The sequence below is a fragment of the Miniopterus schreibersii genome (genome assembly GCF_964146895.1).
Source record: "Miniopterus schreibersii genome assembly, chromosome: 1".
NCBI classification, from domain to species: Eukaryota; Metazoa; Chordata; class Mammalia; order Chiroptera; family Miniopteridae; genus Miniopterus; species Miniopterus schreibersii.
This window is the reverse complement of record NC_138101.1, coordinates 105,957,927-105,981,429: the sequence shown is the minus strand read 5'-3', so window position 1 is coordinate 105,981,429 and position 23,503 is coordinate 105,957,927. Positions and strand designations below refer to the sequence as shown.

At 53.3% G+C, this 23,503-nt stretch overlaps 1 protein-coding gene across 3 annotated transcripts; it reads right to left on the bottom strand.

Moving 5' to 3' along the window:
- Nucleotides 1-4,176: 4,176 nt before the first annotated feature.
- CSK (C-terminal Src kinase) lies at nucleotides 4,177-22,130 on the bottom strand. 3 transcript variants are annotated; one of them, XM_081120639.1, is made up of 14 exons: nucleotides 21,465-22,102; nucleotides 9,688-9,824; nucleotides 9,268-9,336; nucleotides 8,801-8,914; nucleotides 8,567-8,679; nucleotides 8,028-8,247; nucleotides 6,649-6,742; nucleotides 6,384-6,449; nucleotides 6,201-6,300; nucleotides 6,012-6,102; nucleotides 5,494-5,567; nucleotides 5,213-5,408; nucleotides 5,019-5,105; nucleotides 4,177-4,768 (listed from the first exon to the last, which is right to left on the bottom strand). In XM_081120639.1, exons 3-14 carry the CDS (start codon nucleotides 9,280-9,282, stop codon nucleotides 4,586-4,588), a joined length of 1,353 nt encoding a protein of 450 aa, XP_080976765.1. In that variant the 5' UTR covers nucleotides 9,283-9,336; nucleotides 9,688-9,824; nucleotides 21,465-22,102; the 3' UTR covers nucleotides 4,177-4,585. The 3 variants fall into 3 exon arrangements, with proteins under 3 accessions (XP_080976765.1, XP_080976764.1, XP_080976763.1); XM_081120638.1 differs by lacking the exon at nucleotides 9,688-9,824 and having other exon boundaries at nucleotides 21,465-22,130; XM_081120637.1 differs by lacking the exon at nucleotides 9,688-9,824 and having other exon boundaries at nucleotides 8,801-9,163; nucleotides 21,465-22,105.
- Between the last annotated feature and the right edge of the window lie 1,373 nt (nucleotides 22,131-23,503).

The window sequence follows — 23,503 nt, the reverse complement described above, 5'->3', positions numbered from 1 at the left end:
AACTACGGCAAGGGGGGGAATGAGACAATTGAGGAAATTTGAACAATGGATATTTGATTAAATTAAGGAATATCGTTAAGTTTTTTTGGAGTAATAACAGTATCATGGTTATATATTTTTTAAGTCTTTTGTTTTTTGGAGAAACATACTAAAGCTTTCTAGAGAAATCGATATAGTGTCTAGGATCTGCTTCCAAATGCCCCAGAGCTTGGGGGCTGTGGATGGCACAGCATTTGGCTTTGAACTGATAGCCCTTCAGGCTGGATGGTGGGCTCATTATATTCTTCCCTCTACTTTTATATGTTTGATAATTTCCATAATAATTATAGTTTTATTTAAAAGAATTTTTTTATGTAAAAGAATGTGCATGCATTTTTATTGAGTTTTATCTGCAAATCATATTTTTGAAGTTAAATGTTTACATTTGTAATTTTTTTTTTAATAAGCACATTTTTAAAAAGTAAGTAATCCTGTACTTCAAGTATTTTTATCCAAATAAATGTTGGTTTTCCAGAGTGGCTCTTTCTCCAAGAATTCAGGATAGCTGAGGTTTACTGTACTGTAAGTTCTTGGTAGGATTCAGTTACTGAAGCTCTGCAAATTAATTAAAATCAAGGCTGTAAATGGAAAATTTTAGGACATGCTAAAAGAAAAACTTCATTTCTCAACACTAAACCCTCAGGCACATTCACTCGCTTTCTGCTGCACCTTTACAGCCAAGCTGTAGAAAGGTGGGTCCCACCTGGACCCTGCTTCTTCATCTCCCACTGATCTTCCCAGCTCCTGTCCCTGCTGCCAGCTGGGTGAGAACTGCTCCAGCAAGGCCTGGCAGTGGCCCCTGTTCTCTGTGCCTAGTGGATACTTCTGTAACCCAGTCTCTGAGATGTGAAATGCTATGAATATCCATCCCCCACGCCCAGCCCTGCCCAAGGCCGCGTGCCTCCCCCCAGCTTCCTAGCTTCCCCGAGCTCCTCTGCCACTGCTCTGCCTCCCCAGCCCTTCCACTGGGGCATCTCTCCTCACTCACATGCTTCCTGGCCAAGCTTGTCCATGCCGATGGCTTCAAGCACTACTCTGCTGTGCCGTGATCCTCAAATCTCTACTTTCAGCTCATCTTCTCCCCAGAGCCTTAGGCCTGAATAAACGTCCAACTCTGCAGGGGACAACTCTGCTTGGATGTCACCTAGGCCTCTAGATGACATGTCCAAACCAAACTCCTCTTCGCCATCCCTCAGCCCATCCTATTCCATGGCTGGGGTCTCATAGGTGGCACTCCCACCTTACGGAGCCAGAGACTGAAACCCCAAGATCCCTTCTGCTTCTTCCTGTCATCACCCATCAGCAAGCTCTTCAGTATGCTCTGGCCCTCTCATACTACCATCCCTAAATCTCTCCAAGCCTCAGTTCCTTGTAAAACAGATAATAATATGTGTATCTCCAAGAGCTGTTTGAAGGGTTAGAACAAGGCCTGGTAGACAGAATGCTCAGGTCAGTAAAACATTAGCTGTGTTCATCTCTCTCCACCTCCTACTGGCTTCTCCAGTCCAAGGTACCATCAATCACCACCTCCCTGTCTCCACTTGGTACACATCCCTTACCCTCAAGGCCAGATTGTAGCCATAAGGATCTTTCTAAAATACAGATCTGACCATGTCATTCCTGTCCGAAACCCTTCAATTGCTCCTGGTCATCTCTGCATAAAGCTAAACTGCCTTGTGGGGCTTGCAAAGCCAGGTGGGTCTGGGCTGTTTCTCTTCAGCCTTACTTGCTCCCAAACCACACTCAAGCACCTCACCGTGGCCTTTGCTAGGCAGTGCCCTTTCTTTACCAGAACACTCGCTCTCTGTACTTGCTTATCCTCCAAGGTCTGAGAAGCTGCCCCCACCTCCCACCTCCTCTGTCTCACGGGCTTGTCGTGGGCTGTAGGAAATCCCCACAACTCTGGGCACTGAGTCTGAGTGGGGTCCCCACTAGTTCATGAGCTTCTGGAGGGTGAGAATTGTGTCTGCCTCATTATGATGAGCCAGTGGCCAGCACAGAACAGAGAGAAGGATGAGAGAAAAGAAAGGGGAAAACAAAAAAAACTATAAACCAAGTGAAAGAAAGGGGGAGTAATGAAGGAAGCTTACATGCCAGCAGGTGGAAAGAATAGGAACATTCTGGCTACCTGGGCCTGCATTCCAGCAGGGCCCCATCAGTTGCACTGCCTCTCACTCCCAATTGTCACACCTGGTCCAACTGTTATGGTGCCTGCCTGGCCCCTCTCATGATGCATGGCCACTGGCACCATTGCCTGTTTCTGAACCAAGCTGGGTTGAACCAGTTGTGAGAGCCCATTGTCAAAATCCCCAAGAGTAGGACACAGTATCAACTATAAATCAGAGCTCTCCACCCACTGCAGCCCCCGTTTTGTGACTCCCTCTAGGACAGTCCCTTCCCCTTAATGGGTCATTCCCACTCACTCCTTGTTCCATCACTTCAAGTTTCTTTCACACCACTTAACAGTTTTGTAATTAACTGTCTTTTTGTTGTTGTTGTTAATCCTCACCTGAGGACATTTTTTCCATTTATTTTTAGAGAGTGGGAGCGAAGGAGGGGGAGAGAGAGAAGAAACATCGATGTGAGAGAGACACATCGATTGGTTGCCTTCCCCACAGGCCCAGACTAGGCTGGGGATCGAACCTGCAACCCAGGTACATGCCTTAACTGGGAATCAAACCTGAGACCCTTCAGCGCGGACTCATGCTCTAACCACTGAGCAACACCTGCAAGGGTTGTAACTAACCGTCTTTGTGACTGTCTTCCTAACTGTGAACTCTTACAGGGTCTGTTTTACTCACTACTGAACTCGTCCTAGCACACCGTGGGTTTAAAATATTTGTTGTTGAGTGGTCTAGTTTTAAAAAAGTCTGGCAGTGTGCAGAGAAGACAGATTTGGGAGAGACAAGCTGCTGTGCTGGGCCGAGGTGGGGGTGGGAGATGATGTTGGCTGGAGGGCAGTGCAGGCACAAGGCACACGAGTCAGAACTGCCTGGAGCCCTGGTGGGTACGGCTCAGTTGGTTGGAGAATAGCCCTGTGCACCAAAAGGTTAGATTCCCAGTCAGAGGTTTTGGGTTCGATCTCTGGTCAGGGCGCATATGGGAGGCAGCCAATCGATGTTTCTCTCTTACATTCTCTTTCTCTCCTCTCTCTCTCTAAAATAAACAACAAAAAAAGAACTGCCTTGATTTTGGGCCAGCTCCTGTCCCCAGAGGACCCCCAGCTGCCTGTCTCTGAATGAAGTGGGCCTCTTCCTGACCCTCAGAGGTTCTATACTGATTACTGCCCTGGGAGCCTGAGGGGAAGAAAATGCCCTGGCTAGTCCTCATTCTCCATCTGTGCCCCGCAGAGGCCCCTTACATTGCATCCTCAGACACAGGGCTGGGCAGTGCTCTTCCACCTTATGTGAACTATGAGAACCACCAGCAGCTCGGAGCCTCCTTCCTCTCTCCCTCTCCCTCCATGGTCAACATCTTCTCCGGTATTTACTTTGCCTCCTACCAGGGGAACCCCCATCTCTATCTGGTCAGGCCTGCCCCCCCAATGCTTGGTTCGAGCCCTCCTTATGCTGATGGCTTCAACAACACGGCGGGAGAGGCAGCCAGGGCCCCAGAGCCCAAATGGTCCCAGGGCCAAGCCTGGGCTACAGCAGAATGGCAGGGAGGGTAGGTGGTTAGAGCTCTCATGGCAGACACAGGACACTTGCAGGTACAGCTGACACGAAGCGGCAGCCACCTCTCCCGGCTGTGCTCCCCACCCCCTCCACTCACAGGGCAAGCACAGCCCCACTCACAGAGACAGGGAGTGGGCAAGATGGCATGGGGATAGGGATGGGGGGCAGGCAGGCTCAGCGGAGTGAGCGCCGAGGCTGGGCAGTGGTCTCCTCATGGAGTGGTTTATTACGATTCCATCTCACAAGACAGGTGGCAGCAGCACACATGAGCTACAAGCCCCTGACAGACGTCCGCCTCGGGCGCATGCAAACAGTGCAACATGGTCAAGCGCAAACACAGGGCGACCGAGGCGACACAGAACACGAAACACGGAATGGGGAACAAGGCTGGGGTGATGGGTCCCTGGAGAGGGGTCTGGTTCCCCAACCCTGGTGGGCAGGACAGAAAAAATAAGATTCGTACTTCTTGTAAAATGCCCATTTGCTGGGTACTTTCTTTCTCCTTATCTTGAAAAATAATAAAAAATAAGCACATGGAAGTGAACCTCAAAAAAGGAAAGGAATAAAACTCTAGGAAGGTGGGAGATGGGAGGCCAGGGGAAGCCTGACCATGGCGGGGCGTTTGCCTCCTGCTCCTCAGCCTCCTCTCTTCTTGGCCTTCAGTGGGGCTCCCCAAACCCCACGGGTGGGTACAGAGAAGATGCCAGGCCTAGGCAGGGTCCTTGGGGGTGGGGCCAGAGGGGGCACAGGCTGGGACAGAGGAAAGAAGTCCACTGGGCTCAGTTCAGACTTGGGCCCAGCAAGTGGGGACATGAGGTCCAGTCACTCCAGGTTCAGTGCCCAGAGGCCCATGACCTGGGCGAGCCCGGACGTCACAGGTGCAGCTCGTGGGTTTTGATGTGCTCAAGCTGCTCTCGGAGCTGCAGGAAAGAAGGCCGTGTGGCGGCATCCAGCTGCCAGCAGTTCTTCATCACCTCGTAGACTGCAGGTGGGCACCCGTCGGGGGCATCCATCTTGTAGCCCTTCTCCACCCGAGGGACGACGTCCTTCAGGGGCTGAGGGCAGATGGGTGGTATGAGTCTGTGCAGGTCTGACCCCTGGAGGGGACCCCTACTCAGCATTCTTCTTCAGGGGTCCCCTTCAGCTCTGCTGCACACCCAGGCCCTGGAAGCTGCCTCAAAGGTCCTGAGGACAAGGCTGCAGCTTTTAGGCCTCAGACTAGGGAAGCAGAGCCCAGGGAGGCCCCACTACCTGCTTACCCCTCCCACAGCCCCAGTCATGGCCCACCCCAGCACCCATACTCACAATTCTTGGATAAGGCACTCGCCCAAAGGAGTAGATTTCCCAGAGAAGGATTCCGAAACTCCATACGTCGGACTTGGTGGAGAATTTCTGCCACATGGATGGGGAAAGCTGTGTCAGGTCCTGGGAATTTGGGGGTAGGGTGACCCAGGACCCCTGTCCACCACTGCTCAGGACCTGGGGGGAGGCCCACCCACCTTCTCTCTCAGGGCCTCGGGGGCTGTCCATTTGACTGGCAGCTTGCCTGTGTCCTGGGTGCTGGAGGCCTCCTTGGTGAGGCCAAAGTCACTGACCTTGGCCACATTATCCTCAGATACCAGCACGTTTCGGGCAGCCAGGTCCCGATGCACAAAGTTGTTGCCCTCCAGGTATTCCATAGCCTCGCAGACATCTCTGGGGGCAAGCCGGCCACATATCCCCTCAGATAGGCCTCCCATAGCAGGGTAAGGCCCCCTCCCCCAGGGGCTGCTTCACTCACAGTGAGAACTTGAGGAGACAGTCTCCGCCAAGCACCGATCGACCCCGTGACCGAAGATAGTCCACCAGGCTCCCCTGGGACAGGAGAGACAGACCATGGCCCACAGATCAGACTTGCCCTCCAGCCCTTGGGAACAGTGGACCTGGGGCTGGGTAAAGGGTGACACCCAAGGGAGGTATGAGGAAAGGGGAGGAGCTGAATATTAGGTTCTACAGCTGGACACTGCTCAGCCATTTTCATGCATTATCTCTTAATTCTCATCAATCTCTGAAGTAAACCGTTAGTATCTCCATTTCACAGGTGAGGAAACTGAGATGTAGAGAGGTGATACAACTTGTCCCAGGTCAAAGTGAATAAATGATGAGCCAGGACAAAAGCCAAGCCCTGGAGACTTCAAAGCTCAGTTGGAAGGAGGGGACTGAGAGCAGGGCCCAAGGGTGCAGTGGGGGGCTTGAGGCAGTTGGAAAGCCCTAGTGGTCAGCTCTAGCAAAGCAGTAAATCTTGGGGCTGGCACACACCTTGGCCATGTACTCAGTGACGATGTAGAGCCCGCCCTTCTCTTCCACGATCACGCCCAGAAGCTGTACCAGGTTGCTATGCCGAAGTTGCCTGGAGCAGGATGGAGTGATCAGAGCCTGCCAAGCCTCATCACCCTCCACCCCCCACCATGAGGGGCAACCTCCCCACCTACCCCCTACCCAACTCACGTCATGACCGAGGCTTCAGCCAGGAAGGCCTGGGCAGTGGCATCGTTCTTAATGCACTTGACGGCAACTTTGTTCCCTCGATAATCACCCAGCATCACATCTGGGGGGACAGAGTTGGGGGGTGTTCCCAGACTTCCTACAGTCCCTTGGCCCCTCGAAGGGCTCCCAGCTCCTCCTGCTCACCTCCAAACTCTCCCTTCCCAATGGTCTGTAGCAGCTTCAGGTCCTTCATGTTCAGCGCCCAGCCACCTGGTGGAAGGAAAGGGGTCCAGTGAGGGGTGCTGAGGCTGGAGCAGAGTTCACAGCAAGAGAGACAGAGGCCGACTGGACTATAATGTGTGGGGTTCCCTGGAAGTCTCCAGAGCCACTGGGATGGGGCAGTGCCAAGAAGCCTGGGTGGCAGGAGGCAAGTAGGCAAGTGAGGACTGGGGGTGGGACTGGCACTCACTGCGGAAGAACTCATCCTGGGCTGCCACTGTGCCCTCCATGACCTTTGGCTTGATGAGCCGAGTGCATAGTCCATCTGCATCTGAGGTGTAGTGCTGTAGGGGACAGGGCAGGGGATCACTGGCTGCTCACACGCACTGCCAAGGTCTGACCACTAGAGGGTGGCAGAGGCTCATCCCACCCAGCCCCAAGTTGCTTTGGTTTGAGAGGGCTCCCTATTTCTGGCAAGGCTTGGGTTAGGGAGGCCCCAGACACTGACACATTACCCCACACTCAGTTGCTGGACAGATCCCCCACTGTTGCTACCACTCTGGTCCTCATCAGCATTCCCAGGCAGAGGGCAAGCCCTCACTAAGTCCAGACACCAGCCTGTAGCCAGGCATGCCCAGGACCCTCCCCTGCCAGAGACCAAGCCAGACGGGCAAGGGGAAGAAGCAGAGAGTGAATTCATGAGGCACCTAGCAGGCTGCCTGGGGCTACAGGTGTGACCAGGCCAGGGCTGGCAGAGCTGGCCTCAGGAGCTACAGGGACATGTGAACACATCCTTGCAGGTACATGAGCCCAGGGGACCCTGGTCATTAAGGTGTAGCTCATGAGGACATGCTTATAGTTCTGTAAGTGGCTGGAAGGAAGCTAATTCTAGGATCAGACAGACTCAGATTCAAGTCCTGGCACCTCCAATTTACAGCTATGGGACCTCAGGCAAGTCTCTTAACTGCTCTGAACCTTCATTTCCTGGCCTATGAAACGGGATAGTGCCCTGGCTGGTGTTGGCTCAGTTGGTTGAGTGTCGTCCCATGCACCAAAATGTTGCTGGCTCGATTCCCGATCAGGGAACATGCCCAGGTTGCAGCTCGATCCCCGGTAGGGGGTGTGCAGGAGGCAGCCAATGTGAGAGTAGAGTGTTCTGCTCTCACATGGATGTTTCTCTTTCTCCCTCTCCCTTTCTCTCTCTCTAAAAATAAATATTAAAAACACACACAGCCCGGCCGGGTGTGGCTCAGCAGTTGAGCGTCGATCTAGGATCCAGGCGATCCGGGTTCGATTCCCGGTCAGGGCACATGCCCGGGTTGTGGGCTCGATCAATGACTCTCTCATCACTGATGTTTCTCTCTCTCTCCTTTCCTCTCTCTGAAATCAATAAAGATATATTTAAAAAAACAACAACAAAAACAAACAAACAAATACACACACACAAAACTAGTACACACACACAAAAAAGAAATGGGGATAGTGCCACCCTCCCTATGGTGGCATTGTGGGATCAGAGATTCATCCTGGCACATAGTAGGTGCCATCGAGTCTGCAACACAGTCCTGAGGTCAGTCAGAAGCAGTGGGACTGGAGCCAGCATCCAGGCCTGTGGGTGCTGCGGCTCACCTCCACCAGCTGCATGAGGTTCTCGAAGTACACCTCCTCATCAATGCTGAGCTTGCTGGCATGGTACATGATGCGGTAGTGCTCCACCTTGCCATCGCAGCTCACGCACAGCGTGTAGTCGCCAGGGTAGTTGGTGCTCTCCCGCACCAGGAACAGGCCCGTCTCTGGTGGGCACAGAAGTCGTTCTGCCTGCTCCCGTGTGATCTTGCCATGGAACCAGCTAGGGATGCCAGGCCAGGGGTCATGGTGGCCGAAGGGTATGGAGCCTGGTGCCCCTGCCAGCCTCCTCCTGCATCTGCCAGGCTCCAGTTTCTGAAGGCCCTCCCTCTGTTCCCACCCTTCTCTCTTCAGTCTAAGACCCATCCTCCCCCTTTGAGGTCCAGCACCCATGCCCTTTCCCTCATCTTGAGAAGCCCTTAGGATATTTCAGCATTTTCTTCTGACCTCCGTTTTCCTGATTCTCTCCTGGGGGAATCAGGGCTCCTCATCCTTCCTCCTCCCTAGACTGGGAGAGGACACCTCCCCTCAGCGGTACTCACGGCATGAGGCTAAGTTTGGTGCCGGCCTTCACGCCTTCCCGCTTTTGGACATAGTTGGCTGGGATGATGCCCTCACGGCCCACCTTGTTCTTGGCTTTGTACCAGTTGGGGTCCTGGGGAGAGGGCAACCCAGACATGCTCTCAGACTCACCCTCCCCTGCAGGGAACCAGGATCCAGAGGGAAAGCCCAGAGGTGGGAGAAAGTGGAGGTAGACATGTGAGGTCCCTGATTACCTTGGTGACGGCCACAATGGTGAGGACATCTCCCTTGCAGAAGGGAAGGTCCTGCTCAGCAGTGCCATGGAAGTTGTACTTGGCAATACATTCTGTACCAGATGGCCAGGCGGCCTGCAGGACAGGCAACAAGTGGGCAGGTGCAGCCTGGGGTCCGTCTCCACCCACCTGCCACAAATCCTCGAGGTCATAGCTCTTGGCTGGCCTCCATGAGACAGGTGATGTGCCTCCTCCCATAAGAATTTTGGGTTCCTTCCAGCTCATATTCCCCCACTGCCCCAGACCTGTGCTCCCATCTTGAGGGCCCTGTGACAGTGCACCCTGGAATTCCACTTTGTTGAAAGCCAGAGCTGTGACAGAGGGCTGGGGAAAAGGGGAGCAAATTGATCTGAGCCCTCTTTTCCACTCAGCACCCCTATAGGTGTGGTGGGGATACTCAACTGCCCTAGACCCCACCCCCATGTTACCTGTATTGCTGACATCTTCTCAGAAGGTCTGTCACAGGAAGGCGAACCTGTCACTTGGTACCATGAGAGCTGTGGGGAGAAAAGGAAGACTGAGACCTGGCCAGTTTGGCTCAGTAGTTAGAGCATCCACCCACGGACTGAAGGGTCGCGGGTTTGATTCTGGCCAAAGACATGTGCATCGGTTAGAGGCTCGATCCCTGGCCCGGTCGGGGCATGTGCAGGAGGCAACCAATCAGTGTGTCTCTCTCACATCGATGTTTCTCTCTCCCTCTTCCACTCTTTCTGGAAAGCAACAGGGGGGAAAAAGACTGAGGAGTGTGAGACGATGGCTATCCCAAGTCAGTGAGATCCCACTCCTTCCCCACAGCAATATAAACAGGTGCCAGCCCAGCCAGCATGGCTCAGCGATTGAGCACTGACCTATGATCCAGGAGCTTGCAGTTCAATTCCCGGTCAGGGCACATGCCCAGGTTATGGGCTCGATCCCTATCAGGGGGTGTGCAGGAGGCAGCCGATCAATGATGTTTCTATCTCTCACTCCCTCTCCCTTCTTCTCTCTGAAATCGATAAAAACATATTAAAAAAACAAACAAAAAAAACAGGTGTCAAAGGAGGCCAGAGCTGGGACTGGGGGCAAGAGGGCCACCAACCCTAAGCTCACAGTGGGCCTTACAGACCAACAGAAGAGCCAACAAAGGCAAAGGAGGTTTGGGGGCTGAGTAGCACCAGTGCCACCTGCCCCACCAGCCCCAAGCCCAATGCTAGCTAACTGGTCTGTGGGGGAAGGGGGCCCAGGGCAGTTCTGTGAACCTGGGGAAGGTGCTATGTGATCTGGGAGAGTCACTTGTCCTCTGAGGGTGTTTTAGTTTCTTTGTCTTTAAAAACTTGCCCAGGAGGTATCTCTAAAGCCAAAGCACACCGATCCTATGGCCTGGTAACCCCACTTCTGGGTGCACACCCAAGAGAAAACAGAGCAGGTATCCACTGAGGTAGACACAAGAGCACTCACTGTAGCACTATTTGTAATAGGCCTCAAACTGGGAGCTGCCCAGATGCCTCCAAAGTCAGATGGATAAACTGTGGTATATCCACAGGATGAAACACTGCGCTGTGGCGAACATCAATAAGCTACAGCTATGAAACACTGATAAACCTCTAAACATAGTGTTAACCAAGAAGCCAGACACAGACTGAATGCATGCCATATGATTTCATTTGTATAAAGTCCCAAAGTGGGCCTAATCCATGGTGTAGGATGGCGACTGCCCTTGGGAGGCAGTGACTGGAAGGGGTATGAGGGGGGCTTTTGGATGCTGGTTACGCAATTGTCTGAGCCCAGTCAGGGGGTGGGTTCACTATGTGGTAATTTACTAAGCTGGGCCTGGCATAAACTTTGCAGAGTGCAGGGGCTTCAAATGCCAATGTGAGGAACCAGGGTTTACTTCTGGGGGTCCTGGGGCCTGGGCCTCAGCAGTGGAGCATGTGGTCTCAGAGACAAGAAGGAGCCAGGGAGGGTAGAGCAGGGACATCCACCACCACTTCCAGGCTACAATTCTGGTTCTAGATTCAGGCAGACCTGGCTCTGTTGAATGTGCAACTCGGATGAATGACTCGACCCTCTGAGCCTCAGGTTCCTCACCCTGAAAAGTAAAGACTTGGGTCCCCTGCAAGCAGGCTATGGGAGGAGTGGAATGAGGCCCTAGACTTGGAAGTGTCTGGCACAAACCCTCTGCCTCTTTTCCCTTCCCGAAAGGCCAACCCATCAACCTTTGCCATCTGACAGGAAGACTGAGGCCCAGAGAGGATGAACCTTGCCCCCCCCCACACACATTCATATGACTGAGCCACCGGGAGAACAGAAACCACTCCCTGGGCTCTTGTGATCTGCATACTGTAGGAGCTGTGAGCTCCTTACCCCTATTTTATGGAAGCAAAAATAAGGCTCATTTGCCTGAAGTCACACAGCTAGTTTGGGTGACAGCTCAGACCTTGTATTGGTCCCCCAACCTCAGGCCCTTCTAAATAGGGGCTCGGCTTGCTCTCCACATCCCACACCTCCCCCTACCCCCAAAACAAGCACTGCAGGATGGCTTGGAGGCTGTGGTACCATTAGTCACCCTCCCAGCTGTCAGTTTGCAAACATTCTTTTCCCAGCCTGCAGCTGCTGCCGCCTCCCCACTGACTTGATGATGATAATAAAAAAATAATAACAGGCCCTGTTTTCTGAGCAGTTATTCTGTGCCAGGCCCTGCCTTTGACACGTTATGGCTCGTCAAGTCCTCTAACAACTGAGAGAGTGGCTACCCCATTTTGTAAATGGGGATCCCAAGCAAGGCCAAAAGGCAGGGTGGCTTTGCCTGAGGTCACAAGTGACCATCTTGCCCCACTGACAAGTGAGGGCTCAGGTGTCACCCACCTCTGTGCCTCCCTGCCTCCCCTGCCCACACCATAGGACCACACTGGTCTAGGAGAGGGAGAGTGCAAGGGAGGAGAGAGAAGCAAAAGATGCTCAGAGGCAGGGGCAAGCCGAAGGCAGCAGTAATCTGGGTAGCCTTCCTTCAGGGGTTTGGCCTTGGAGAGTGAGGAGGTCAATTATTCCATTTCCTCTACTGGCTGCAACTTGGCAACCCAGTGCCCCCATCAATAAAACAGGCTGGTGATAACACCCACAGCTCCAGGGCTGCTCTGGGACTTGCTGGCTCTGCAGTGCCTTAGCTACACCTGTTTTCTACCTGTTGTTCCCATGTCCTGCCTTGCCATTATCTTCTCCCTCCCTCCCCCTGCTCTACCCAAGGAAATTCCACTCAAATTTCAGGGCGCAGAGGAGGAAATGCTTCTGTTGGATGTGTGCCTAAAAAATGTAGTGGGACAGTCCACGCAGTACTGCTTGTAGTAGCAAGAGATGAAGAGACAATCTTTTTATGTTCATTAATAAGGGGCCAAGTAAATAAATGACCAGATATTCCTAAAAGGGAACAGATGATGGGGCCAGAGCAGATCTTTAGCAGCTGATACACAATACTCCTCATGACAGAGTAAGTAGAAATGGCAAAAGTCAGCCCAAGTTACTGAAGGAAAAGCTGCTGTACACAGCTTCCAAGTACCAGCCCACAGATTAATCAGAAGAGGAAAAAGGACCTTCACAATAGGGAGATCTGGTGGCACCTTGTTAACCAAATGGTCAAATTAAGCATCACCAATAATGAGAGAAGCTACACTGAGTGCCTCCTGCTATGATGCCCAGAGGAAGACATAGGCTCTGGTGTGGTATCTGACTCACTCAGGAGGATGCTATCAGAGGGAGCCCAAACAACTGGCCTGGATGCTTAAAGTCAATGTCATAAAAGACAAAACAAAACAAACAAAGGCTGGGGAATGTTCTAGATGAAATAAGACAGAAAGAAACATAATACAACAACAAAATGGTAATTATGTGAGGTGAAAGGTGTGTTAACTAACCATATTGTAACTATGGTAACTTTTTGCAATATATGCAAGTATCCAATCATTACATTGTACACCTTAAATTTACAACGGTTTATATGTCAATAAAGCTGGGGGGGGGGGGAAAGGGGAAGAAACATGACAAGATTCAATGAGTGATTCTGAATTGGATTCTGAAAAAGAGAGAAAACTAGTTATAAAAGTAATTAGGGGACAATTGGGAAAATGGAAATGTTAGACAATATTAAGTGTGACCATGGTACTGAGATTATGTAAGAGATCCACACTAAAATACTTGGGAGTAAGCCCTAGCCAGGTAGCTCAGTTGGTTAGAGTGTCAAATATACCAAGGTTGCGAGTTCGATCCCCAGTCAGGGCACATACAAGAATCAACCAATGAGCCCTGGACAGTGTGGTTCAGTTGGTTGGAGCGTAGTCCCATACACCAGAGGGTGGCAGGTTGCTTCTTGGTCAGGGCACATTCCTGGGTTGCAGGTTTGATCCCCGGTTGGGGCACATACGGGAAGCAACTGATAGATGTTTCTCTCACATTGATATTTCTCTCTCTCACTCCCTCCCTCTCTCTTACTATCAATAAAAAATTTTTAAAAATCAACCAATGAATGCATAAGTAAGTGGAACAACAAATGGATGTCTCTCTCTAAAAATCAATCAATAAAAAATAAAGTAAAATACTTGGGAGTAAAAGGTATGATGCCTGCAACTAACACGCAAATATATCAGCAAAAAAATACATATATACACATGTCTGTGTATATAAGAAGAGGTAAAGCAAATGTGGAAAAATGTTAGACCTGGTGAATCTGGGTAAAGGATATACAGGTTTTCATTATACTATTATTTCAGCTTTTTGGTAAGTCTGAAATACTCAAAAGGTCATAAAAAAAGAACAAAGTGCAGGACGTCATCCATGGTATATTACAAGTTGTGTTTTTCAAAGTGATATACAATTCCTCCTGAAACAGATATGCACAGATTATCTTTGAAAGATAGAAGAAATTGATAAGGTTGCCTTCTGAGATGGGAAGGGGGAACAGTAAGTTCAAGGGAAACTTACTTTTCACTGTATATTTGCTATTTTGCCCTTGACTTTTTCTTTCTGAACAACATGCACCTATTACCTTCCCCCTAAAAATAAGACTGAAAATAACTTTTTGAAAGCCACCTTTGCCAGGAGATTTCTGTGATCCCCCAGCTGTGTTGGCTGCTCTGAGCCTCCACAGCCTCTCACACATCCCCGTGCCCCACAAGAACCTCACTGGTTCTGGCCTGGGAGTTCGTAGGGGAAAAGCTGAGGGCTGACTCATGTCCCCAGCATGGGCTGGGCCCAGAGTGTTGAATGAATGAAAGAACCAACAAAAGAAAGAGGGAAGCTAGGCTGGCTGTACCACACTGAGGACCCATAACCAACTGGACTATATTTAACCCCAAAGAACAGCAGCTGTCACCCCACCCCCATAGGACTAGGGGACAGGGAACTTTGTAACTTTGTTAAGTCAATGCTTCACTCTGACTTCCTGCCCCAAACCCTGTTCCTAGCAGTTCTTATGCTGGGGTCCCGGGAACAGGCTGGGCATTGTGCCCAAGTACTGAGGTCAGTGGCTGCAACCTCAGGCAGGCCTTTCTTGGGAGCCCAGGCCGATGGGGGCGGGAGCCCAGAAACTCCTGGGCTGCCATTTCCTGCCCTGGGGGCAGTTTTAGACCCCCACAGCCAAGCACATGCTGAGAGTCAAGGGGCTCCTGCTCTGCCCCCTCACCAAAACTCCACTGCCTAATGGAGCATGGGAGCCTTCAGAAACTGTTTATATCCAGCTAAAAATACCCACTGAAAGGGGAAGTGCACAAGAGACCTGGGGGAACTTGGGGCCATGGTCCCCAGAGACTCCGGTTCTGCCACAGGACCCAGCTAGAGTCTGGGGGTGGGGCATGGGCAGCCACTGGAGGCAACAGGCAGGTCTACCTTGCCTTCTTATACTTTGAACCAGTTTTTCAGAAGCCTCCCTGCGCACTCAGCCCCATGCTTTGTGGGCCAGGATGGGCAGGAGGAGGAAAGGCCCAGGAGGTCCTGCCCTTGGGGCCCCAAGAACTCTGCTCAATGTCCCAACAAAATGCAGACCTGCTCCTGTCCTCCTGATGGTCAGTCACAGTTAGGTGTGCTCAGTGCCTCAATCGACAGGACAGACATGGGAAACCTGGGAAGGCTTTCAGGAAGAAGGGAAGGGGAGCTGGAACTGGGAGGATTTTAGGTGGAAGTGACTGGAAGGGGTGTGTGCTAAGATCAGGCTGGGCTTAATATTCCAAACTGTGGTACAGAGGGAGTTAAGGCTGAAGAAGGCTCAGGGTGGGGCACACAGAGGCTTTGAAGCCAGCCCAGAGGTTTCTGACAGGTCATAGGACATATACAAGCAGAACTGAATTTCCGATTTGGGCACACCCCTCCGAAAGGGCAGTGCACCTGAGAAGGGTGGGGCACTGCCAGTAGTTGGGCTGGTTTGACAGCAGTAAAATCAGTCCCACCTCTGCAAAGGACACCCAAGCTGTAGGCACTGGGGCGCCCTTGTCCACACACCAGGCCATGGGGGTGAAAGGTTCTTCGGGCTGACACAGGCAGGTAGTCCCAGAGCCCTCAGCACCCCCACTGTGCAGATGTCTCAGGGCTGGGCAGCAGAATTGGGCACCAGACCCTTGGAGATGCCTAAACTTCTCTGGGGATCAGGGAAGGGCTGGAAGGATGCTCTACTTTGGCTCCAGTGTATGCTGCCCAACCCCCACTCCTGGGGCTCCCTCAGCCTTCAGCATCCCTGCCCTACGGGGAGGTGCCAGTGTAATGGCTGAAAAATGTAAAAACACAAAATTACAGCAACCCACTGGCTTTTTTCCTGCCCCCAATGATTGGCTGGCTCAGTGGGACTTGTCCCACCTAGCGGTTTGGGAGTGAGAGAAGGCCAATGGGAATCTCCTCCCCCCAGGCCCCCTGCAGCTGGAGGCTGATACTCCCGGCTCAGATAGGTTTCTAATTACCACGCAGGGGCCTAATTACCTACATGCACTGGGCATCAGAGACTGGGGCCTCCCCAGGGCCCTCCTCAGCCCTGAGCATAGGCTGTGGAGTTTGCATCTTCATTTGCCTATGTTTACATACAGCCTCTCAGCACCGACCCCCAACAAACCCTTAGAAATCATGGAGAGTCCTTGTCCCTCAGCCAAAGTCTCCTAGCCATGTTACAAATGGAGAGACTGAGGCCCAGAGGCCCATGAGCTGTCTAGAACTTTGGCCCCAGATTCCTGGTCTCCCCATCTCAGAATGGGACCCACAGAACACACAGCTCAGAAGGGAAAGCAATGGAGGCCCAATACAGGACATCCAGCCTTGCTGCCCATGTGAGGGAAAAGGGGGGTTCAACACCCTCCCCCAGCAGGATGGGCTGTAAAAATGAAAGCACAGAATGAGAGCCTACCGACCCACCCTGAGTTAGTTACTTAATCCTCCAAAAACCCTGTGAGATTTTATCACTGATCTCTGTTTGACAGAGGATGAACTAGGCTCTGAGCAGGGTCACCCTACTTCCAAGAGGTAGAGCAGGGAGTTGAGCTCAGATCTGTTTGAATTTGGTAAGGGCAAAAAACCCCAACCTTTCCTTGGGCACGGCAGATGACACCCTGAAAATGGACAGATAGGTGAGGAGGGCGGCTGAGGGGGTCTGCCCAGAGCTTGGCCCTCCTGCTCAGGAAAGCACAAGTTACTCCTTGCTTGTTTGCCTTACCCTGCCTTGCACAGAGAGGCCAAGAGTTTGTCTAGGGCCACAGTGCAACTAGAGAAGCCAGAAGCCCTAGGGAGGGTAGAAGCTCCAAGCAAGGGACTCTGCCTCAACCCTGCCTCTACCACAAACGCTTCTTGATTTTCATGGCCCTTCCCCTCCAGGAAGCCCTCTAATGTTACAGCCTACGCAGAGATGCCCAGCTTCTGAGCTCCCACCAGCTCTGCCAGGAAGTCAGAACCACAGGCCTCCCTTAATTGACTCCTCTCTCAGTCTGGTATCTCCTACAGTAGGCCAGCAGGGGAGCTCTCAGGGTTCCTTCTTCATTCTCCCCTCCATCTCCCTGAAGCATGGACAGCACAGGCCACAGACGCCTGGGTCTCCGGTGGGGACCAGGTGCCGGGCAGGACTGAGAAGCAACAGCCAGGGTGAGTGTCAGAATGACACACAGGTTTTCACCCACCGACAAGGTTCTCAATTGTGTAGCGTGCAGGACAGGCAGAGGGGGCATCAGGCAGCCTCCCTTCTGCTTGCTCCTGCAACTCTGGGCCTAGACCACAGAAGGGTGGGGGTGGGGGGAAGCGGAGGGAAGCTGCGGTTGGAGGCCCAGCCCCACAGAGGCGTACATAGCTAGTGTGTGATGAGAAGTTACTCTCATCATAGTACCTCAAAACCAGGAAGAGAAACTAAGCAGGCAGAAAGGGTGAGATAGGCTGTATGTAGCCCTCAGGTCCCTGGGGGCCTGGCAAGGAGAGCTCCCGGAAAGTCACTGGGCAGATCACTTCTCCCTTCTGGGCCCCAGTTTCCCCAAGGAAATAATAGGATTCTCTCCCTGGTTCTGCCAGTCTGCCCGACTGGTGCAGGCTGCATCCTGCTTGATAAAAGACCCCACAATTGGTGGAATAGTCCTGATACTCCAGTGGGCTGTGGCCTCTCCCAGGAAGCAGGGCCTTGGCCCTCCAAAGCTAGCCTCGCCTTGCTTGCTTCTCCCCTCAGCAATGCAGGGAGCACACTAGCTCTCCCTTCACCAGTTCTTTATTTTTAGGTTTGAATTTAACTTTAATCATTACTTAGCAGATTCTATTTCCAGTCCTTGGATGAAGGGACCCAGAGGCAGTGCTCCCTGCCTGGTGTGGGGGGTGGCCTGCTCCTCTGCCCAACCTGCCCAACCAAGGAGTGGAGACTAAGAAACATCCAAAGAGCTAACCTAAGCCAGACTAGCATCTTGTAGAGGACCCCACCCTGTGACCTCATCCCAGCCCAAGCTGTAGCACAGGAGAGCAGTTGTAATACCCACTTCCCTTGCACTAAGACCATGGAGGAAAGAGACACTCCACAGGCAGAAGTGTGGCAGCCAGAGTCAAAGGTCACATGCGTGGGGGACCTCTGTGTTGAATGGGCCATTTCAGGAAGGATCCTCTGCCTAGGTTAGTCTGAGCCATCCCAGGGTTATCTGGGATGATGGTCTCCTAAGATCCGGGAGTGACAAGCTGAGACTGGTTTCCTCCTACTGTCCATGGGGTGGCCCCAGGAGGGGCCAGTCTCCACAGAAGCAGGACAAGAGGAAGCAAGTTATGTCACAGCAGTACACACTCAGGTTAGACCTGGGGAACACCTGCCAAAGAGGGTGCTAATACACAAGACTTCCCCAGGGATTTGTGGACCATCTATGTTCTCTTTCAACTACCCGCTGGGAGGCTCTAAAAACCCTGCCTTCCCCACAGCTTTCTTCCCTCCCCCAGCCACTGGGAAGATGAGGTTGGCATGGCTGTCCCTGGGTTGGGGCTCAGAATGCCTGGGTTCTTTGCCCAAGTCTCAGTTTTCCCAGGGAAAGGAGGCCTCTATCTCCACTGGGGAAATGCAGGGCTAGCCTAGGAAGAGATGAAGGTGGGGGACAGGAGACAGCTGAGCTCTCAGAGGCCTCATCCACTCAGCTCTGATGCTGCAAGAAGAGAAGAATGGGTAGGATCAGGTTCCAGAAACCAACCAACAGCCCATCTTCCCAGAGCCAGGCCCATGATCTGGGCCAGCCAATCACAGGGTGATGGGGAGGGGGAAGGCAAGGAACAGAATAGGGCACTGGCCAGAGTAGTCTAGAACCTCAGGAACAGAGGGTGAGCCATCAGCCAAGCCCACCCCAAGTGTCTTTCCCATGTGTTCAGGCAGCCTGTGGTGTCAACAATGTCAACCCCTCCTGACAAAGTGCCTATGGAGGCCAGGGGCTGTGCCAGGCACTTTCTAGCACCTTGGTTAGTTTACATTGTCTGCACACTCCCCACTGAAGCAAGTATCACCATTCCTGGTGTGTGTATAAAGGAACTCTGACTCAGAGGGTGATCTGTACAGGTCCCCTCACCAGGCCTAAATGGCATGGCTGGGTCTGGAACCTACATTGATTGGGAGCCAAATTGCCCGCTCTCTCCAAAACTCCTGGCTGCTTTGGGGCCTAAAGCAACCACCACCACAGCAACAGGTGGGCAACAACAGTGCACATGCTCAGTAAGAAGGTCTGGGTGAGGTTGCTGTGGCAGCTATTTGGAAAATTCTATAGCTTTTTAGAGGCAAAGTTACACAGACCATGTAGCAACATGAGAAAACACCCACAATCACAGTATTAAGTGAAAAAAGGTGTCATGGCATGCACATTCAAATGACAACAGTGACGAAGAAAAAAACAAGGAAAGACTGGCAGGGAACTCCAAAATGCTACAGTCACTGTGCTGGTAAAGAAATAGTGGGCGATTTTTGTTTTGTTTTCTAAATTTCCTGTATGCTGTTTTGTTACTTTCTAAATTAAGAAACTAATACACACATAGTTTTCTCATAATGAGCTCAGATTTGCTTTCCTGGGCCCCATCTGCCCCCCAGCCCTGGCCTTTGTGTCTGGGGCATTTTTTGCCATGGGGACGGCCTTTCCGTTAAGGGGCAGCCGCTCAGACACACTAGGGTCTCTCCCTACCATATCTTTCCCAGACCAAACACCTCTGCTTTGTGGGAACCATGTGTCAAGGCTTTGAAATTTCTCAAAAGATGAAACCCAGAACTGGACCCAGGCTGTCCTGCCCGATCAAGCCACCTGGAGGCTTGTTAGAGCAGCCTGGTCCCACTGTGGATCCTTGACTTCAGCCCCTGCCTGCTCTCAGCTGTTCTATTGTGGCTCACCCTCTTGGGGCCTGGTGTCCCCTGCAGTGGCACTAGGGACAATTTTCTGGTCCTTCCTTGCCTCCAACCCAATTCAGAGAGAAAAGGAACCACTTCTGAGAAGGAGGAAGGCACCAAGCTCGCCGGATAAAAAGCAGATTCATGCACACACCCTAGCCTGACACCAGACCCTTTTCCATAAAGGCCTGAGGACCCTGGCCACACCAGTACAGGTCACGGTCGGTATAAAAGTGCCTAACCATGCCAAGCCCCAGCTCCAGCCCCTTAGGCTAGAAAGAAAGTTAGGGTCGGGTGAGGGAAGCCCTCACAGGCCCACCACATCTGGATCCCCTCCCCTGTGCATGTCAGAATGACCAGAAAAAAAGAGCTTTAAATCAAGGATAAAGGCCCGAGAAGGGCCCCAGATATGGCTCAGCATCTTCCAGGGAACTTCCTACCCTTTTCAGGAGCAAGAGAATCCTGTCACATTCCCAATCTCCCTCTTGCTGCCTTTGCCCTTTTCCTACTGAGGTCCCAGTAGGAACCCCCATGGTGTGAGGAGCTTGGAACAGGCACTGGAACCCCCATGGTGTGAGGACCTTGGAACGGCCTCTGGGTGCCTCTGACAATGCTCCTATGCCAAAGTTGTAGGATGCTCCCTGTGGAAACAGGGGTCTCATCTTCCCCATCTGGATCCCATTCACATTCTGAACTTGGCTGCTCCTATGCTAGCTAGGTCAGAGGTGTGGGAGGGCTGAGTCTGGGACTGAGCATCAAGCTGTTTCAGCTCAGCTCCACATCAGAGGAGTGCCCCCACATACCACATCCCCGTCAGTGGGACCCAGCCTCAGGCACCAGGGGGGAAATCCCATGGGCAGTGCAGATGCTGTCTGAGCCCTACCCAGCAGAGCTGGGGCCGGAAATCCTCTCCCTCCTCTCAGCCCTCTGTACAGGCACATGCTCACTCCACAGGGTCCCTTGGGCGAGGCTGGGAGCCTGTGTCCCTGATGGGTAAAGGTGCCTGCCTTGGTTGCCCTCCACCTACAGAAGCCCTCAACCTGCAGAGTGGAGGATGCAAGGATAGACGGGGAAACTGCCAGAGGCCTGGAGTAGTAACTTCCCTGGGCCTCAGTTCCCTGGTCTAAAAAATGGGAGGGGAGTAGGTGAATCCCTAGTTAAGCTCCAAGAATCTGGTGGCTGGACACGCCCCTTCCTGACACCTGGCCTTGGCCCTGAGAAGCCCAGGAGACTGGGCTGACCAGACTGTTAGGAGGTGGGGACATGGTCCTAGTGCCCAATGTTACCTCCACCTAGGACAGAGGCCTTATCCAGTGTCCCCACCCAAGAGCGGTCCCTTGTCTTAGGCCTGGTCTGGGAGGCTGAGGGTGACAGGCTCAATCTCTGGGCCCTGGGCTTCCTGGAGCCCGCAGGGCCTCAGTGAGGAGGTGAGGGAGAACCAGACAGGCCAGGGAACCTGCCGGGAGGCCCAGGATAGGGAATACCAAACTGCCCTTTCTCCAGGGCCCCTCCCTCCGGGCTCCAGCCAGCCCCCATACAGAGGAAAGAGGGGTACAGACTCGGAGTAGCCTGAGACAAGTCTGTGGGACTCATAAGGCAGAATCTCCCTTGCGCTCCCCCTCCCAGTCGGGCTGACAGTGACTCCCGGGAGAATTCGAACCCAGAAAGGAGGGGTAAGGGAGATGGGGGATGGGAGTGGACGCGACAGCAGCTGCAACGAAAGCAAAAGAAGCAGAATGGGAGACCTCTACCCCTCTTCCCTCCCCCCCGGGAAGCACTCGTACGCCCACCCCCTCCAGGCTGCCAGGCACTTACCTCTCCTGTGAAACTGCGGTCCGAGCCACCTCGCTGCGGGCAGCATCAGCGGCCTGCGGGACAGTCCATGCGGCCAGGGGAGAGGGAAGGGGCGCAGGGGGTCCCCGGGGCGTGCGGTACAAAGCGGTATGGGTGTGAAGAGAGGGTCAGGAGGGACGGCCAGGCGGAGGCGGGGGGCCGACCGCGCGGCGGGGGTCCGGGAGGGAAGAAAGGGGGGGGAGGGGAGGGGGCGGGAGGGAATCGGGGAGGAAACAATGTAGCCGGCCCGGCCCCAGCAGAGTTCCGCTTCCGAACGCTGCCACCGAGGTTCGACTTTGGAGCGTCGCGCCGGGGGCCGCCCCAGACGCTGGATCGGGGGCCGCGGGGGTCCCCGCGCTCCACGCCGCGCAGGCTCCGACGGCCACAGGCTGGCTGGGGCGCAGGAACTACTGGCCGGTGGACGGCCCCGACAGCGGCGCGGCCAGGCGGTCACCCCGCGGGAACCCCACGCCGGCAGAACCCCCAGGCAGGGTGCAGGGTGGGGCGGGAGCGGGAGGGCGGCGGCGAGTCCGGCGGCGGCGGCCGAGCGCGGCTCGCCCAGAGCTCCGCTGGGAGGAAGCTCGCAGGCCCGGCCGGAGGAAGAGCGGCCCGGATCCTCCGCCCGCGGCGGCGCGCCTGCGCGAGGGAGCCTGCTGGGCGTGCGGCGGGGCGTGGGCTGGCGGGGCGTGAGCCCGCGCGGCGGCGCCCCCTGCCGGGCGCCGAGGGCACTGCGGGAGGTGTGTCCGCACCCACGCCCCGCCCCCTCCTGCCAGCCTGCGGCGGGGGCTCCCGAATGACCCTAGCAGAGGGCAGACCAGGCAGCCTTGGAGCCACCTCCAGCCTTGTCTGGGCGCAGCTCCTCCTATGTAGAAGCGATTGAAGCCGGCCTGGACCCCTCTCTTCTAATCTGCTTGTGGAGAGTGGGCCTCACTCGCAGCAGTAAGCATTTATTCATTCATTCCCAGACATTTAATGGTGCTGACGATGTGACAGCCTGGTTCTGGAATCTACTTGTGGGACCACTTCATGACTGTGAAGGAGTTCTCAGTAGTAAAACTTGTTCGACCAACGGACAAGCTCAAAGAAATAATTGATAGAAGCAGAGAGGTGGTGTACCAGGTCCACAGGAAGCAGAAAAGAGGGGGACGGCTAATGGGGAGACTTCATAGAGCTAGGCCTCCAGGCAGAAGGAACAGCATGGACAAAGGCAGGGAGAGATGATGGAGCTTGATGGCTTTGGGAATTATAAATAGCTCAGTATGGCTGCGGTTTGCAGTGTGGGTCCAGGAGAGCGGTGGGAGATGGGGTCCCTGGAAGTCACAGGGACTAGAGAGATTCAAAGAGCCTTGTGGGACTTTCTTAGACTTTGTTTTCAGTCTTGAGGTAATAAATAAGTTGTCAATAGTTGTGTGACTTTGGGAAAGTTACGTAACCTCTCTGTGCTTTAGATCCCTATTTGGTAAATGGGGAAAATAATAGCACCAATATTTTAAGATTATGTGGGGCAGGAAATGAGTAAATACATTAAAATGCTTAGTGTGCTGTGGCTGGCTCATGGTCAGCCCTCAATATCACCTGTTACTAATATATCATTATTAATAAGGAACAGGGAGGTGATCTGCTTTGAGCTACAAGATCAGGGCATGTGTGGGGGGCACAGACTAGGGGGGCAGTGATGGGGAAGAGACCAGAGACTCCAGTGTAGGTAGTAGGTGTCAAAGTACTTCCTAGGGACTGGACCCTGAAGGAAGGGTCAGGGTTAGGTGGGCAGACAGTAGGGGCATTCTCAAGTGTGGGAAACTAGTTGTATTGACAAAATCTTGAAATTCAAAATTAGTGAGGTGAACAGTAAAGGGCCCTGTGGGAGAGTGAGCTGGGGGGACAGTGTGGCTGCAGATGGTAGAGTCTTACATGCCAGGAGCAGGAGTTGGGTGTGCCTCCCTAGACAAATCACCAGTTGGCCCTTTGACCCAATGCACCCCTGGGCCAGCTTCCTAGTAAGGTGCCAGCCCTTCAAGGAG